The sequence below is a fragment of the Quercus lobata genome, chromosome 3 (genome assembly GCF_001633185.2).
Source record: "Quercus lobata isolate SW786 chromosome 3, ValleyOak3.0 Primary Assembly, whole genome shotgun sequence".
NCBI classification, from domain to species: Eukaryota; Viridiplantae; Streptophyta; class Magnoliopsida; order Fagales; family Fagaceae; genus Quercus; species Quercus lobata.
In genome coordinates, this window is record NC_044906.1 from 3,366,244 (window position 1) to 3,385,537 (window position 19,294).

Sequence of the window (19,294 nt, forward strand, 5' to 3'; positions counted from 1 at the left end):
CCGAGATATACGTGAACGAAGCTGACGGCCAACTCCGGGCAGCCCATTTAATCCTCGGCTACACCCCCCTCTCGTTTGCTTTCTAGGCGCCGAAGTGCGTGATCAGAGCCCGTGATCCTCGGCTTCAACGTATTAGTGTTGCCTTCAAGGGGTTCATCGTTCCAGAAGGTATCTCACTTCCCCAGGATACATCTCGCACTGAGCCCCTTTTTGTGGCTGCCATCTCAACAGGAGCCTCTTCATCCCAATCTATCCTCAGAGAAGAGGAAGTACAAGAGGAGGAGGAAGAGAAAGAAGAAGAGGAAGAAGTTGTAGAACTCTCAGACCCCTCGGAAGATTTTGGGGTTTTTGATCAACCTATACGCTACGAGGAAGATCTTGACGAAATGGGAATACAAAGGAAGCCCCAAAAAAGTTTAATGGAGGTGATCGAAAATCAGCCTGAGGGGAAGAACGCGCCGGGGAAATCAACGCAATCCCAGATTCCTTCTCTTCCCACCAGGTTTCCACCTCCTGCTCCTCATCCACCTTCTCATCAACCTTAACAGCAAGTCAAAGTTGATGTGGCCGAATTGAAAAGGCACAGGGAATAGAAAGGGAAGGAAGTGGTGGACGCTAACAAGTTCCGTCCAACTCACGAGGAAGATGCCCAAAGAGCTGCAAACAGCAGAAGACCAGCCATCTTCCTCAGCGAGGCCAGGAGAGGTTTGAAACTCAACCTCCTGAACCTCAAGCCTAGCTGCTAGCATCCATGCATGGTGGGGAGCCCTTACGAGATGATGCATCTATTAAGGACTTTAACGGTGGCATTGGGTGTCACGTAACCTCGGCTGTAGAGGAGGCCTTGTTACTCCCTAAGGACATGGCCGAAATAAAGAATGCGAGGAAGAATGAACTCATCCTCAATAATAAAAGATACTTGGGCATGGTATAGTGCTAACTCTTTTCTTTTTCTTTTTGTGATTATTACTCATTGATGTGTACTTTTTACTGGCTATAGTATTAATCTCTTCCTTGTAGGTTATCCAAAATACTTTTAAGCTGGATGAGATGCTCAACATCTACTACAATCAGCTAGACGATGAAAAGAAGAAACGGGCAACGGCTATACAGACTTTGACACAATCCGAGCAGGACTTGGTTAATGCAAGGAAAAAGTTACTTGTTGAGAAGCAAGCTCGCAAGAGCGCTAACTCGGCCTTGGAAGGCAATCAAAAGCAGGCTGAGGACCAGGGAAAGCGCTTGCGTGAGGCAAATGCAGAACTGAAGACTGCCTGGGAGCAAGTTGCAGTCCTTAAGAAGCACTTGGAGGAAACCCAAAAACTGAGGGAACAAGCTGAAAAGTCCAAGGAGGAAGCTGAGAGAGCAAAAGCCGAGGCTGAACAGGCAACGAATGAGGCCAAATAGAAGGGCTATGAGATCGGTGTAGCTGAGACCGAGGAGACTCTGAGGGCCGAGGTGCCAATGGTGTGCCGCATCTACTGCGCCTAAATTTAGGATGAGGCCCTTAACCGAGCTGAGGTTGAGGCTTCATCCGAGTTAAGGAGGCTAGAGAACGTATTCTACCCTGAAGCAATCTGCCCCTCAGCTCCTCCATCCAATCAAGCTGAAGCCACTCCCTCAACCGTTAATCACAATAAGGAGGTTTTGCCTCCAAGTCTTCCCCCTCTTGGCCAACCAGAACCAACTAAAGAGAATATTGCCCCCCAGAAGCCTCCTTGGACAAGTCTGAACAACTTCTGAGGCAGAGGTGGCCTCCCAAAGCTTTCAACAGGATTTGGCCTCCACAGTCTTGCCAGCTGGGGGAGCTGCTAAGGATAAAGAGGGAGTCACCACTTCGGAGGCAGATAAATCAGCCAATCAAGCTCCAAAGCTCCAAATTAAGTAGAAAAAATAGAACTAATTTAGTAATTTGATTAGGACTTTTGCAAGAATATTTATGTTTATTTGCTTATTGTTGTTGCTATTTTATCTTATTTTTGTACTTGTTCACTGTGTTATCTTAATTTGAATGAATTCATTTTGACTATCTTTTGTTTGTAAGAGAAAAAATAACTTATAAATATTAACAATTGGCGATTAAAAATGGGTGATAAACATTAATACTATGAGGTCTCAGGGAGACATTTTGGATACATACGTATTCTTTCTAATCAATTGAAACTCTAGGGAATGTTCAAAAGTTGAATAAAGTTGGATCTTCAGTACTTAAATTGTACATTAAATGATGTTCATAGACTTCTATTTAATACTTCAGTAGATATTATAGGGCATTAATTTCCACTAAGTTAGTGGTCCGAGAACCTGACATAACTTAGTTTCTGTTTAATACTTCAATAGATGTCATACTGTATTAATTTCCACTAAATTTGTAATTCGAGGACCTGACATAACTTAGTTTCTGTTTAATACTTCAATAGATGTCATACGGCATTAATTTCCACTAAGTTTGTGATCCGAAAACCTGACATGACTTAGTTTCTGTTTAATACTTTGATAGATGTCATAGAATATTAATTTCTACTAAGTTTGTGGTCCAAGGATCTGACATGATTTAGTTTTTGTTTAATACTTTGATAGATGTCATAGGGTATTAATTTCCACTAAGTTTGTAGTCCGAGAACCTGACATGATTTAGTTTCTATTTAATACTTTGATAGATGTCATAGGGTATTAATTTCCACTAAACTTGTGGTCCGAACTTAGTTTTTGTTTAATACTTCGATAGATGTCATCGGGCATTAATTTCCACTAAGTTTGTGGTCCGAGGACCTGACATAACTTAGTTTCTGTTTAATACTTCGATAGATGTCATAGAGCATTAATTCCCACTAAGTTTATGGTCCGAGGACCTGACATAACTTAGTTTCTATTTAATACTTCAATAGATGTCATTAGGTGTGGAAACACAAGATGCATGATTAGCCTAAATTAAAGGAAAAACCCAAACTGGACTACTTTTATTAATAATAATACCTCTTGAGATTATTTACATTCCAAGGATGAAGTACAACTTTTTCATCTAAGTCTTCCAGATAATAGGCTCTTATTCTGGCTATTGAAGTAATCCGATAAAGCCCTTCCCAATTAGGCCTCCGGATGGGTACTTTACTTTCTGATGTAGAGTAGATGAGACTGCTCCCAGGATATGAAGCCAAGGTCTGCCAATAATAGCCGTGTATGGAGAGAAAACGTCTACAACAATGAAGTCCACCTCCACCACATCCATACTGGCTTGCACAGATAGTCTGATCTGTCCTTTTGGAGCAACCATCCTTCCCTCAAAACTCACCAGAGGGGAACTGTAGGCTGCTAAGTCCTCTGGTTTCAGACCTAACCCCTTATACATATCTGGGTACATTATATCATCAGCACTACCTTAATCAATCATCACCCTTTTTACATCGTACCCACTAATTCTCAGCGTGACCACCAGAGCATCATCATGAGGTTGTATGGTTCCAACCTTGTCCTCATCTGTAAAGCCCAGAATCAAGGGGACGTCCACCCTGACTCTCTTCGATGCTTGACAATGATCCTCGGCCAAAGTTTGGAACACCGACAATATCCTGGAAGGACGAGATCCAGTCCTCCCTGGGGCAGCAAAAATAACGTTTATCGTACCAAGGAGGAGTCTTGAAGAAGTGTCCCCATGCATTTCTGAGCCCTACCACTGGAATGATGCAAGAGTTGCTTCAATTTCCCCTCTCGGACCAACTGCTCCTAATGGTCCCATAAATTCCTGCAATTTTCCGTCGTGTGCCCATGATCCTGATGATAGTGGCAATATAGGTTCGGGTTGCGTCTCTTAAGCTCTCCCGCCATCTTGTTTGGCCATTTGAAAAGGGCTCATTCTTTATCTTCAACACCTGCTGAACCGGCTCCCGAAACACTTCAATAACCACCTGGGTGTCAGCAGAACCTGATTGCCCAACGAAGTCTTTCCGAGGTCAGTTACTATTGTAACGGTCCGACCTAAAATCCCTCCCTTCTGAGGGATTACCTTAGCATTTCCTTTTCTCTGAAGTTGGTCATCTTCTACTCTTCTGCACTTATCCTATCCATCAATTGGTGTACACTGGTAACAGGTTTACCAGTTAAAGATTTCCTTAAATTATGATCAGTTGAAAGGCCAACTTTGAAAGTACTTATGGCCACATCATCATGCTCTCCCTCTATTTCATTAAACATTTCCCAGTATCTATCTGAATAAGTTTTGAGAGTCTCGCCTTCTCGCATGGACATAGACAACAAGGATCCCAAAGGCCGAGGAACCCTACTGCAAGTGATAAAGCAAGCGCCAAAAGCCCGGGTAAGCTTTTTGAAGGACTCAATAGAAGTGGCCCTTAAACCATTGAACCATCTAATCGCCATCGAACCCAAACTTGATGGAAAGACCTTGCACATCAAGGCCTCATCCCTGGAGTAGATAGTCATCTTTTGGCTAAAATGGCTAACGTGTTCTATTGGGTCTGACTGACCATCATACAGGGTGAATGTAGGCTGGTGGAATCGCCGAGGAAGAATCGCATCTTCTATATTCCTTGTGATGGGTGATTTGGAAACTTGGCTTAACGCTTTGTTCATGGCATTGTTACCCAAGCCCCTACTAGGCGGGCTTCTGTACCTATGTCGATGGTTATGCTCCTCTTCATAGGAAAAGGTCTCACTAGGCGGAGTTCTGGATCTCCGCCTATAACTAGCTCCATCCGTCTCCTCGGATGATAGTTAGGAGCAAGGTGGGGAACGTTCACATCGGGCATGGCGCAACTCTCTTTTCAACTCGTCAATCTCACGTTGTAGGTTCCTGTTATGCTTTGCATGGGAAACATGACTCTTCTTACGAAAGTGACTTTTGGTGGTATGAGTTGTGCGCACACTCCCCTCACGGCCTTCTCTCCGTTCGGGACTCCGATGGGGATCACCATGCTAGAAGCCCCTTGACTCTGCTTGGTGTGGGTTGGCATCTACTTGAAGTGGTCCTGCTACGTAGTGATGCAGACTTGCTTCCTCCATCATAAACGTTGCACCGGATTTCTTTTACGTTAGATCAAACTCTTCTCACAGACGGCGCCAATGGTAAGAACTCAATTTGTAACAATCCCAAATTCGTATTGGGTTCGAACGTTAAAGGCCCAAACAATAAATTTGTAGAGCGTGGATGTCAAAAAACTAAGTTAACTCCAAAAGAAAAACGATTAAACTTCACGTTTATAGATGGATTAGCACTAATATAATGATCAATTTCTCCTTGAAACAAGTTCAGTTCTTTATTTCATAAGGTTTTCTTCTAAGTACTCTTTGTTTAGAAGTTCCGATCCCTTTTCTCAATGCATTCTTCTATGTTAAATACTACCCTCTTGGTGTCATCTTCATCACACACGTGTAGGTTAGGTTCGGAGGATCCCTTTCTGTCCCATCCAATACTTTTTGGAACCTCCAACCAGCAGCTGTAAAGCTGCCTCATCACTGTTCAGGCATCACCTTCACATTAATGCGGCCAGAGAGTTGGTTGAGAGGCAATTAATGCGGAGGCAGCTGTTGTTAAAGATATTTGTTTACCTTTTCTTTCTTGCCCTTAGTCCCATGTCCCACTTTCAATGGTAATGTAGCTCTGAGGTGTGTTTGCAACAATGCGGCATTCAGGTCGTCCTCGGACTCATACTGCCGAGAAGGATTTTGTCCTTGGACGAATACTGAACTTACCTCACATGATATCTACTCTCCTTTTCATTTGGTTACCCTTATAATCTGATATGGGCCTCCTCGGACAGTTTTACGTCCTTGGATGGGCCACAGGCCCAATTAACACGATTTTAATAATTTATTGATTAACTGGCCCCTACACTATATGATTAAAAATTTAAAATAAGTGCTAACAAAAAATTAGATGAAATTATCATAGTTTAAGTTAAATAGAAGTTACAGTATAAAGAGATTTAAACTAAAAAAATACAACCTAAAAATATTAAAATACTATAATTAAACATACAATCTACAAATCTTTTTTTATTTTTTGAGGTAAAGGATCTACAAATCTTAAAGTGTATGTAGAATTATAGATAATGCGAGTTACATGCTAGTTTTCTTTTTAAGAGCAGCTATTGTGACCATCATTAAGCATCAAATTAGGAACAGTTATTAGAACCACAATTACTTAGCCAAAAAAAAAAAAAGTGATTATAACCACAACAAAGCAAGAACCATGTCAAAGGACAAATGAGAAAAGAGAAAAAAGAAGGTACCTATCTCTTTAGGATATCAAACTATTCCAGAGCAACTTGTTTTGTTTTCCACTCGGACCGTCACTTTGCCGAGTAGCAGTAACCGTGAACAGTTGGCTATACCTTCTCCTTTTCCCTTCGTTACAAGTCTTGATATGTAAAACAAAGCAAACAACCTGCAACAAAAAATCAAATTGAGGAATGAAAGGATAGCATAAGCAAAGAAAAATATAAAAGTAAGAATCTAGAAGGAAGTATATACCTCTCTCCTTCACACTACAATTTTTATAGATTTCTCTTTTATGACTTCATAGATCAAGGATAATCACTATAGTAAATGAGTGCAGGGGTGAGAAGCTGAAAATACTTAACTACTTTTTTTTGTTCTTTTTTCTTTTTTTGGAGTAGTGGAGCAAAGTACAACTAATAAGGTAAAAAGTTCGATTTTTTTTTTCTTTAAAAAAAAAAAAAAAGAACTGGATTGAGCAAAGCAGAACCAAACTAAGAGATGACTACAACAAAAATTAATGGCGTAAAGTAGAAAGTATCAAACTCTTTCTTTCTTTTTGTTTTGAGAAGTGGAGCAAAATAAAACCAAAATGAGAGGGTGAAGAGTAACTACACAGAAGCTGCTGCGAAAATCGATTCAAAGGACAAATGAAATGAAGGAAAGTAGAGTAGGAAACTCTTTCCTTCTTTTTGTTTCAATTTATGACATCTACTTTATTATAATTATTCTAATAATTAAGATTAGTTTTTTGTGTAGATAGATTTAAATCATAAATCTCTTATTTGACAATAGAATATTTTACCAATTGATGTTCTATGATTCAATAAATAACAAAAATCATTCTCTAAACAATTATTTTGTTTTTTTGTGTTTTAGTTTTTTTTTTTTTAAAAGATAATGCATTAAAGAAACTAAAGATTAACAAGGAGGTGTTAGGTACACCATTTCAAACAACAATTTTCAGTTTTTAAATAATATTACACGTATTTCTACACATTTTTTCACCCACACGTATTTCCACACATGTTTTCAAATAACAAAACACATATTCTTAAGTGCATATATCAAACACCTCCTATTGTCCCAATGGTAATTGAAATAAATAAAAATTAATATTTTAAAAAGTGAGAGAAATAATAATAAAAAATAATAATAATAATCTCATACAATTGAGAATCAAATATGAATGTTTTGAAAAGGAGTTAGCCAAAATACAAAATGTAAGTTTGTATCAAAAATTGAGAGGAAATTTTAGAAAAATAAAATTAGGATGATAATATATAAAAGCACGGAAGACTTTGTCCCGTTACCCTTTTTTTTTTTTTTTTTTTTTTTTTTGAGAATCAATAAGCGATGCTTTATATTAAAAAAGGCCAAATAGATCAGCCTGTAAAACAGATGAAATATCTGGTGGTACATCTTCCATCCAGACGTTAGATTGAGATAGGTTCTTAGCTTGCCTTGCTAAAGAATGAGCTAGACCGTTACATTGCCTCCTAACATGAGTAAAATTAATCGATGATAAATAAGAGGCTATGACCTGAATATCCTTGACTAAGTGGCCAAAACTTGCTAAAGAGTAAGAGTCTTCCCTTAGTGCTTTAATGAGGATCTGAGAATCACTTTCCAGCACAATATTTCTGAAACCCGTTTCCACTGCTAACTCCATGCCTCGTCGAGCTGCCAACACTTCCACTTCTATCGCCGTTGAGGGCAGAGGAATGCGTTCCGATAGAGAAACCATTACCTACCCATACTCATCCCTGATAACCACACCCAAACCGGCTGTATTTTCTGCAGCAAAAAGAGCCCCATCCACGTTCACCTTGTACTGACCAGGACCTGGAGGTTGCCAGCTTGTTGTTTGACTTCCCCCTGTCGCTCCCCTTGCCGTGTTGTGTTGTGGAAATTCCCTCACCCTTTCCCAGGCTCGCTGCAATAGCTGGTCCAAATTTTTTGCATTTTTACCTAGTCTAAGGTTGTTTCTCCGGTTCCATAAAGCCCAGAGCACCATGGCAAACAGCGTTGGTTCTATATTTTCCGCAAAGACTGTCCCTATAAGGTCGACAAAAGACACGGTTCTTCTCAAATTTTCGTGATACCAGATCGGCATTTTTATCCAGAGGTCGTCAAGCTTCGGGCAACTGTAGAGAGCATGTTTCACGTCTTCAGTGTGCTCTCGGCATGCTTCACAGCCTGCATCTTGAATGATCTTCCGCCAAACCAGATTGTCCTTAGAAGGCAAGAAATTTTTTGCTGCCCTCCAGACCAAATTCTTCACTTTGCTTGGCACAGGTAGCTTCCAGATGGCTTGCCACAAAGGACTTAACCTTGACGTATCAGATTGTTCAGGTTGTGTATTCTAGAATTCCTTTTGCAAAAATTGATACCCAGATTTCACGGTATATTCTCCTTTAGGATTATAGGGCCATGTGAGTACATCAGGCTGATTAGTGCGAAACAGGGGGATTGTGCTTATGATCTCCGCTTCAAAACTGAGCAACATGTTCTCCAACAACTCTGTTTTCCATTGTCTCTGCTCCACGTCTATCAAAGCACTCACTTTTGAATCCACCAGTGTCTCAGGCCGAGGTGATAATACCCTGGGAGAGTGTTTTCTCGGCAACCATCTATCTGTCCATATGTCTACAGAATGTCCATCTCCTATCCGCCAAATTGCTCCTTTTTTTATGACTTCTCTGCCTCTTATTATACTACGCCATGCATATGAAGCTGAGCTCGGGGTGGCTGTCCCGTTACCTTATTAATTTATTCATAATATTGGTGATCCATCAATGCTACACGATTCGTTCACTTTACAATTATTTTATTGTTTTGCTTTTTGAAAATTCTGGATACAAAATGTGGAACGAATCTTTTGAATTCTTTACTAGGAAAACGCCAAAGAGCAAAGAGTCATGGGACTATGGGAGTGAGTGGGACAGCAGCTGTGAAAGATAAGGAGCTTGTAACTTTTTCTTTGTTTTTTTTCCAAGTCTTTTCCTTTGCTTTTCTTCACAATTTTGGATAGTGGGAGGCAGAATTATTGAATTGATTAAAGTATACTATTTTCTTTTCTATTCTTTAATCTTTTCCCCCTTGCTTTTCTTGATTTCTCCACCGTAGTCAATGGGCGGTGCCATAGAGGGAGAGACAGTTTGTTTAGATAGAATTTATTTTGTTGAAACTGAAAACTAAAAATTGAAAATACTGTAGTAAAATAATTTTTAAATGTGTGAATAGTATTGTGGAACCTATTTTTAATAAAAAAGTTGATAAAAAGTGAAGTTTGTGGGATCCGTAAACAGTGCATAAGTGCACTGTTCACAGAAGACCGGATCAACAGTTGCGGCTGAAAAAAAAAAAAAAAAAAAAAAAAAAAAAAAAAAAAAAAAAAAAAAAAAGAGAAAAAACGCAGACGCAGCACTTTAAGTGCTATCCAAACGAACTAGAGAGTTGATCAAAGCCTACGTTTGCGTTTGATAAGATTAATGTAGACAGATTTTTAAATTATGATATAATAAAATGCAACTTTTGTACATCAAGTTTTTGTTATTTTTATTTTGTTGGTCTTTTATATTTCAAAATTTTTATTCTTCATATTAGATTTTTTTTCATATTGGCATGTTGTCTATTTCCATTTGTAATTTTGTAATCTTGTAACACTTATCATTGTAGATATTTTATTTAAGGAATCGAAAGGCAACCTACACTTATCAAGTGCCTGAGTTGGAGGGCCAAAATTGATAAGTTTCGATAACAAAATGATAAATATGCTACAAGCACTACGTGGTAATTGGTAAGTTTCGTTAACAAAATGATAAATATTTGCTATTAACCAAACTTTAAGTTTATACAAGTTAATTACGATCAAAAGATTCAAAACATCTTCTTCAAATTGTATGATAAAAAATTTAAAATAAGTGCTAACAAAAAATTAGATGAAATTATCATGTTTTAAGTTATATATAAGCCACGGTGAAAAAGAAATCATATCATATTATATTATATATAATAAAAGTTGGGCTTAGACGCCGTAGTTGCGCCAAGTGGCGGCACCAAATTGTAGAAATTTTCTTAAATTTTTAGATTTTAAGAATAAATATATACATATTTTTTAGATAAATATGACAAATCAGGTAATGAAAGAAAGTAGTATTTGATTTACAACTATAACAGTTATGTCTATCTAAAATGTTATCAACAAACCCTAAAATCAAAAAATAGATATTTTTTTTTTGCCCTTATCTTTTTCTCCTATAATTTCTAAGTTGATAAAAATTTTAACTTTTATAAATTATCAATAATTTTTACTCTCCTTTCCGTCTCCAAGTTTATCAACAACTTTAGATTAGATCATAAAGAATTATTTGATGGAGGCTTATCAACCTGAAATGCTAAAATCATATTTATCTCCAAGAATAATTCAATGAAGGCTAATCAATCTGAAATGGCATAAATATCTCCAAATATATCTAGAACTCTTCTATTGCTAGAATTATTCTGAAACTAGAAAACCAAGTTATCTATTTCTATTTAGAAAACTAACAAAGGCTTTTGCATTAGAAGTAGAAATCTATTTCGCCCAAGAGGAGCAAGAAGCACGTTGCTTTTTCAAGCGGTCAAACCAACGAATCAATTGGGCCTCTTGGACACATGATACATAACATCTTTCATGGCTTCCCATGGCTACTGCACTTGTTCTAACGGTCTACTATTCTCTTTGTAGTTTAAGTTTTATTCTCTATTGTTTAGCATATTGTATCTCTTCGTAGTTAAAGCTTTATCATCCCTTTGAAAAAAACTTATTTAGGTGAACTAGATAGCAAATATCATACTATTTTTTTTTTTTTTTTTTTTTTTTTTTTTTTTTTTTTTTTTTTTTTTTTTTGGTGCTACTTATTTTGTTTTGTTAATAATTACACAGAGAGGTTGAGATCAAATAATAGAGATTATTGTTTACAGGCCAAAAATGGCCTACTATTGAAAGGTATAACTTATTTTCAATGCTATATTTTCAATTGTGGATGAAAACTTATTACCAATGTCTTAACTCTTAGTTTTTCTCAACCAAAAAAAAAAAAATCTTGAAGTATATATCTATATATATACACACACATCCTCTTTGTTTATTATAATTTTTTGGTGGGGTGAAAATCACTCTCAAGTTTTGGTGTCTTCTCCCATGCTTTCAAGGACAAAAATTAAATTTTCTTGTAAGTCTCTCTTCTTCAAATTCTTAAATGTTTATTAATTTAAATTGTTCTTAATTATTGAATTAATGCTTCCACTTAAATATGCTTTCAATCATTTTTTGGATAGTTTTTAATTATTAAATTTAAGGTTTTTCCATTTAAATATAACTTGAGCCTTAAATTTTAGGTATCTCCTTTCATATTAGTTACAAGCTATCTACCATCTTCCATTCAATTATTATTATTATTATTATTATTATTATTATTATTATTATTATTATATATATGCCTTTTATAATACATTAGTCTTACACAATATAAATTCATTATATAACTTAAAAGTAAAAGAATCATTTATTTTTATTATCTATTTTATAGTTTACATATGAATTTTGATTAAACAGTGCATCGCACGGGCATAATACTAGTTTAAAATAAAAAACACAACCAAAAAATATTAAAATACTATAGTTAAATATATGATCTACAAAATATTTTTGTTTTTTTTTTCTTTTTGAGGTAAAGGATTTACAAATCTTTTAGTGTATGTAGAATTGTAGACGCATATAGTGTAGGCTAAATGCTAGTTTTCTTTTTTAAGGGCAACTATTGTGACCATAATTAAGCACCAAATTAGGAACAGTTACTAGAACCACAATTACTCAAAGATCACAACCACGACAAAGCAAGAACCATGTCAAAGGATGAATGAAGGTACCTCTCTCTTTAGGATATCAAACTATTCCAGAGCAGCCTGCTTGTATTATTTTCCACTCGGACAGTCACTGTGCTAAGTAGCAGTAATCGTGAACGGTTGGCGATACCTTCTCCTTTTCCCTTCGTTATAAGCCTTGATACGTAAAACAGAGCAAACCAACTGCAACAAAAAATCAAATTGAGGAATTAAAGGATAGCATAAGCGAAGAAAAATATTAAAGTAAGAAACTAGAAGGAAGTATATACCTCTCTCCTTCACACTACAATTTTTGTAGATTTCTCTTCTATGACTTCACAGATCAAGGATACTCACTGTAGTAAATGAGCGCAGGGGTGAGAAGCTGAAAATACTTGACTACTTTTTTTTTTGTTCTTTTTTCTTTTTTCTTTTTTCTTTTTTTGGAAAAGTGGAGCAGAGTACAACTAATAAGGTAAAAAGTTTGATTTTTTTTTTTCTGTTAAAAAAAAAAAAGAACTGGATCGAGCAAAGCAGAACCAAACTAAGAGATGACTGCAACGAAAATTAATGGCGTAAAGTAGAAAGTATCAAACTCTTTCTTTCTTTTTGTTTTGCGAAGTTGAGCAAAATAAAACCAAAATGAGAAGGTGAAGAGTGACTACATAGAAGCTGCTGCAAAAATCAATTCAGAGGACAAATGAAATGAAGGACATTAGGGTAGGAAACTCTTCCTTTCTTTTTATTTCAATTTATGACATCTGCTTTATTATAATTATTCTAATAATTAAGATTAGTTTTTTGTGTAGATGGATTTAAATCATAAATCTCTTATTCGACAATAGAATATTTTACCAATTGATGTTCTATGGTTCAATAAATAATAAAAATCATTCTCCAAACAATTATTTTGTTTTTTTTGTGTTTTAGTTTTTTTCTTCATAAAAAGATAATGCATTAAAGAAACTAAAGATTAGCAATTGTCTCAAGAGTAATTGAAATAAATAAAAATTAATATTTTGAAAAGTGAGAGAAATAATAATAATGAAAATAATAATAACAATAATCTCGTACAATTGAGAATCAAATATGAATGTTTTGAAAAGTAGTTAGCTAAAATACAAAATGTAAGTTTGTATCCAAAAATTGAGAGGAAATTTTAGGAAAATAAAATTAGGATGATAATATATAAAAGCACAAGTATAAAAGCACGGAAGACTTTGTCCCGTTACCTTATTAATTTATTCATAATATTGGTGATCAATCAATGCTACACTATTCGTTCGCTTTATAATTATTTTATTGTTTTGCTTTTTGAAAATTTTGGATACAAAATGTGGAACGAATCTTTTGAATTCTTTACTAGGAAAATGCCAAAGAGCAAAGAGTCATGGGACTATGGGAGTGTGAGTGGGACAGCAGCTGTGAAAGATAAGGAGCTTGTGACTTTTCTTTGTTTTTTTCCAAGTCTTTTCCTATGCTTTTCTTCACAATATTGGATAGTGGGAGGCAGAATTATTGAATTGATTAAAGTATACTATTTTCTTTTCTATTCTTTAATCTTTTCCCCCTTGCTTTTCTTCATTTCTTCACCGTAGTCAATGGGCGGTGCCATAGAGGGAGACCGAATTATCGAGTTGATCAAAGCCTACGTTTGCGTTTGATAAGATTAATGTAGACAGATTTTTAAATTATGATATAATAAAATGCAACTTTTGTACATCAAGTTTTTGTTATTTTTATTTTGTTGGTCTTTTATATTTCAAAATTTTTATTCTTCATATTAGATTTTTTTTCATTTTGGCATGTTGTCTATTTCCATTTGTAATTTTGTAATCTGGTAACACTTGTCATTGTAGTTATTTTATTTAAAGAGTCGAAAGGCAGCCTACACTTATCAAGTGCCCGAGTTGGAGGGCCAAAATTGATAAGTTTCGTTATCAAAATGATAAATATGCTACAAGAACTGTGTGGTAATTGATAAGTTTCGTTAACAAAATGATAAATATTTGTTATTAACCAAACTTTAAGTTTATACAAGTTAATTAGGATCAAAAGATTCAAAACATCTCCTTCAAAAAACTGTATTATAAAAAATTTAAAATAAGTGCTAACAAAAAATTAGATGAAATTATCATGTTTTAAGTTATATATAAGCTACGGTAAAAAAGAAATTTAAAATAAAAAACACAACCAAAAAATATTAAAATACTATAGCTAAATATATGATCTACAAATATTCTTGTTTTTTTCTTTTTGAGGTAAAGGATTTACAAATCTTTTAGTGCATGTAGAATTGTAGGTGCATATAGTGCAGGTTACATGCTAGTTTTCTTTTTTAAGTTTTCTTTTTTAAGGGCAACTATTGTGACCATAATTAAGCACCAAATTAGGAACAGTTACTAGAACCACAATTACTCAAAGATCACAACCACGACAAAGTAAGAACTATGTCAAAGGACGAAAGAAGGTACCTCTCTCTTTAGGATATCAAACTATTCCAAAGCAGCTTGTATTGTTTTCCACTCGGACAGTCACTGTGCTGAGTAGCAGTAATCGTGACGATACCTTCTTCTTTTCCCTTCGTTATAAACCTTGATATGTAAAACAGAGCAAACAAACTGCAACAAAAAATCAAATTGAGAAATGAAAGGATAGCATAAGCGAAGAAAAAAAATATAAAAGTAAGAAACTAAAAGGAAGTACCTCTCTCCTTCACACTACAATTTTTGTAGGTTTTTCTTCTATAACTTCACAGATCAAGGATAATCGCTATAGTAAATGAGAGCAGGGGTGAGAAGCTTAAAATACTTAACTACTTTTTTTTTTTTTTTCTTTTTTGGAAAAGTGGAGCAGACTCAACTAAAATGATAGGATACTAACACAAAAAACTGCAACGAAAATTAAGGTAAAAAGTTTGATTTTTTTTTTTTTTTAAAAAAAAGAACTGGATCGAGCAAAGCAGAACCAAACTAAGAGATGACTGCAACGAAATTTAATGGCGTAAAGTAGAAAGTATCAATCTCTTTCTTTCTTTTTGTTTTGAGAAGTGGAGCAAAATAAAACCAAAATGAGAGGGTGGAGAGTGACAACACAGAAGCTGCTGCAAAAATCAATTCAGAGGACAAATGAAATGAAATAAAGTAGAGTCGGAAAAGTCTTTCAACCGGACCTCAATCATAGATATCTTCTGTTCAATTTATGACATCTGGTTTATTATAATTATTTTTGATGAAATATAATTTTTTTTTTTGAAGCCGAAATACAATTATTTTATTGTTTTGCTTTTTGGGATACACAATGTGGAACGAATCTTTTGAAATCTTATTACTAGGAAAATGCCAAAGAGCAAAGAGTCACGGGACAATGGGAGTGGGAGTGGGACAGCAGCTATGAAAGGTAAAGAGCTTGTAACTTTTTCCTTGTCTTTTCCATTGCTTTTTCTTCACCATATTGGATAGTGGGAGGCAGAATTATTGAATAGATTGAAGTACACTATTTTCTTGTCTATTCTTTAATCTTTGCCCCTTACTTTCCTTTTGCTTTTCTTGATTTCTTCACCCTATTTATTAAAGTAAACTGAATTATCGAGTTGATTAAAGTAAACTGTTGATCAAAGCCTACGTTTGCGTTTGATAAAATTATCAAAAAAAAAAGTTTGCGTTTGATAAAGATTAATGTAGACAAATTTTTAAATTAAGATATAATAAAATGCGACTTTTGTACAAAGTTTTTGTTATTTTTATTTTGGTCTTTTATATTTTAAAATTTTTATTCTTCATATTTGATTTTGTTTCATATTGGCATATTGTCTATTTTTATTTACAATTTTGTAATCTGGTACCACTTATCATTGTAGTTATTTTATTTAAGGAATTGAAAGACAGCCTAGACTTATAAAGTGCTTAAGTTGGAGGGCCAAAATTGTTTATCCTGGGGAGGTGGATTTATGGCAAATGAGTGACTTGGATTATTTGTTTTTAATAGTTAGGAATTTCAAAGGAAATCCTACTACAATTAAAATCCCATTTTCCCAAGCAGAGATTGTCCACCACCTTAAGATTGAACTCCAACTCAATAAGAGGACCGGCAAGAATTTTCCTTAAAAATCCATAAGGAAGCCAGTTGTCAAACCAAAATAAAAATTTCCTTAGCGAATACTTTCCAGGAAAGCAAAGTGAGCATGTCCTCGACAATTAGAGTCCCCCTAGAGGTAAGACCTGCAACTTTTGATCAATCCGTTCACACGCAGGACTAAAGAGAAGGATGGTTTGTACTATATACATAAGTATTGTCAAGAAAACATAGTTAATAAGAGTGAGGCGCCTTGCCACAGAGAAGAGTACATGGGCTACAACTATGCATTTCATCTGAGGAGAAATATCTCATAAAACTGTCTCATGGAATATTTATCACATATTTGATAGATCTCATATATATGTGGTACCCACAAGTTACGAGAAGGAACACTACATGAGACAAGCTTATAAGAGAAGTTTTCACATTTGAGACCTAAGAGGGTATGTGTTTTATTTGATCCCAAGTTTCTTTCAGTTGGCTCATGTTACTTCCTAAAGTTCAGAGTCAACTAAGCCCAATTGTCATACTCTCAGATTTGATAAATGATGTGTCTTTATTTTTTGGTTTGTTTTCAGAATTGTCATACTCTCACATAGGGAGAGATGGTAATAAAGTTGCTCGTAGCTTAGTTAGGCTAGCTTTGACATCACCAAGTTGTACTGTGTGAATGGAGAATGTTCCATATCGCACTTTACCTTTTGTTCAGGCTGATTTGGCCACCCTTTAATTTCATTCAATAAAAGTCTTCTTTCTTCCCCCCACCCCCCACCCCCCCCCCCCAAAAAAAAAAAAAAAAACTAAGCCCAATTGTCAAAATCTTCAAAAGCATAGATCTTTTTTAAAAAAATAATTTAAAAATATTTTCTAGTACTTAATTAGAGTCCTCTAAGTTTTTTAGCATGACTCTAACTTGAAATTTATAAAATCCTATCCATCTATTTTGAAGTGAATTAAATTTTACACTACAAAACGCGAGGGCCTTAGGCCGTGTTTTTTAAGCCGCGGCCATAAAAAACGCGGCCCAAGGTTGAGCCTAAAGCCCCGTTTTCAAAAATGCGGCTTCAAAGAACCTTAAGGTCGCGTTTTGTACGCGGGGCCATAGACAGGTTCTGAGGCCGCGTTTTTTTGAGATAAAAACGCGGCCTAAGGACTTCCGCATTTTATTTTTTCGCAAACTCCTTTTTTTTTTTTTTTTTGGTTTTCTTTTACTGTGGCCGCATTTTTAAAATGCGGCTCTAGAGTTCCTGAAGCCGCGTTTTAAAGACACGGCTCTAGTTCGGGATGGGGCCATGTTTTTGGAACGGGGCCATAGACCAGAACCTTAGGCCGCGTTTTTTTGAGATAAAAACGCGGCCTAAGGACTTCCGCATTTTATTTTTTCGCAAACTCTTTTTTTTTTTTTCTTTTACTGTGGCCGCATTTTTAAAGTGCGGCTCTAGAGTTCCTGAAGCTACGTTTTTAAGACACGGCTTTAAATTTGGTCTGAAGCCGCGTGTTAAAAACGCGGCTCTAGTTCGGGATGGGGCCACGTTTTTGAAATGGGGCTTCAGATTTCCCCTATAGCCGCATGTTAAAAATGCGGCTTTAGGGGAAGTATAAATATTAATGTTATGTACTCTCCAACCCATCATCTACCCTCCATCCGATCTGAAGCCTCCATCTTTCAAGCGCTCCATCCGATCTCAACCCATCGCAGATCTATGCTCCATCCGATCTGACCCCTCACCTCCGTCTGATCTCAAGCCTCCATCTCTCAAGCCCTCACCCTCCATCTCCGACCTCAACCCTCACCTTCCATCCGATCTCAACCTCTTTCTCAGGAAATTGCTGCTGCTTGCTCTTTGTCCGTCAGTTGAGTTTACTCTCCAGTGAAGGTTAGGATCAAGAGAAAACCCTAAATTTCACCCACTTTTTTTTTAATTTTTTTTCTTTCTTCAGAGAAACCCATTTGAATAAGTGGTTTTGTTTTTATCCTTCCATAAAAAAACTCCACCGACGCCGATGCCGAGAGACCAGCCCAGCGCCGACAACCCCAACGCTGACAAGGCCGAACCCAACTTAGCCTGCCGAATTCTCATACCCATCGACGACCCATACCCAACGCCGCCGAGCCCATCGCCGACAAGGTTGGTTCACAAGGCTTTCGATGGTAAAAAGCGTATGTACTCTCTCTCTCTCTAGTGTGAGATTTGTAATCTGATTCATTAGACATTAAATGTGTGTATTTCAAGCTCAATGTGAATGCGTTTGTTTCATTTTCTGAAACGTGCTTTTGAAATGAAAGGCAAAACGGTGCATTTAGTGATTTTTTAGCGATCTGTGATTAATATTGTCTTATTTATTAATTTTACTATTATTCCTTATAATAAATGTATTTGAACTTTTGTCTGCTGCTGTATCATGACCAACTAGCCTATAGAAAGTTATAGAAAAATGGTACTATGCGTTATTGTTACTCAATGCCTTGAAATGCAGCTAATATGAAGAGCAGTAAAGTCTTAGAATAATTTAAGTAATGCCTTGAATCAAACTAACTAATATTGTGATCAGATGTGCATGATGATATGGGTTTGTGGAATATAATGTGAGGAGTGAATCTCAATGGACCAATTCTAAAACAATGAAAGGATTTGGGGTTTTGAGTGATAGCTCAATGGTACTAGCACCATCTATGGTGCCCAGTATTTTGGATTCAAACCCCCCCTCCCCCCCTCCTCTTTACCTAGCCAAAAAACAAAGAGAAGGGATTTGTTTGGGGAAATTTGATTCCTGTATATAAAAGTAACACAATTTAAATCTGACAACACTTTATATGGTTGACTTCAAATTTATTTGAAATATGATCCTTCCTTTCCTTTCTTTGTATCACATTGGAAGGTGAGTTTTGGGCATGAGGATGACAAAAGTGGAGGGACTTGTGTTCACAGGATGCATAGAGAATTTCACTACTCAGATTTAGGACTTGATCATTAGGTGATTGGGTAACACAAATATATAGCTGAAACACAAGGCCTGTGTTACATTGCAATTGAAGTTGCCTTGTTTAGTATATGAGAAACATTTCCATGAAAATCTTTGTAATAGCTGACTTGATTTTCCTGTGACCTTATAC

General features: G+C 35.9%; 2 protein-coding genes across 9 annotated transcripts in view; both read right to left on the reverse strand.

The window, feature by feature from the left end:
* Window positions 1-15,272, reverse strand: part of LOC115979920 (disease resistance protein At4g27190-like) — a 29,793-nt gene extending 14,521 nt beyond the window's left edge. For 3 of the 8 annotated variants that reach the window (XM_031102034.1, XM_031102033.1, XM_031102029.1), the window contains exons 1-6: window positions 14,809-15,272; window positions 14,577-14,723; window positions 12,393-12,458; window positions 12,148-12,306; window positions 6,487-6,552; window positions 6,246-6,400 (exon numbers count right to left, since the gene is read on the reverse strand). The gene's annotated coding sequence lies outside the window, so the exon portion shown is untranslated. The remainder of the gene's footprint in view (window positions 1-6,245; window positions 6,401-6,486; window positions 6,553-12,147; window positions 12,307-12,392; window positions 12,459-14,576; window positions 14,724-14,808) is intronic. The other 5 variants (XM_031102031.1, XM_031102036.1, XM_031102032.1 and 2 more) reach the window with 5 other exon arrangements.
* On the reverse strand, window positions 4,039-4,587 carry LOC115979806. Its single transcript, XM_031101862.1, has one exon. The coding sequence runs from the start codon at window positions 4,585-4,587 to the stop codon at window positions 4,039-4,041; it is 549 nt and encodes a 182-aa protein (XP_030957722.1).
* Window positions 15,273-19,294: the final 4,022 nt, after the last annotated feature.

Bases quoted from the DNA above. Each gene is read 5' to 3' on its own strand.
- LOC115979806 (XM_031101862.1), bottom strand. From the start codon at position 4,587: ATGAACAAAGCGTTAAGCCAAGTTTCCAAATCACCCATCACAAGGAAT.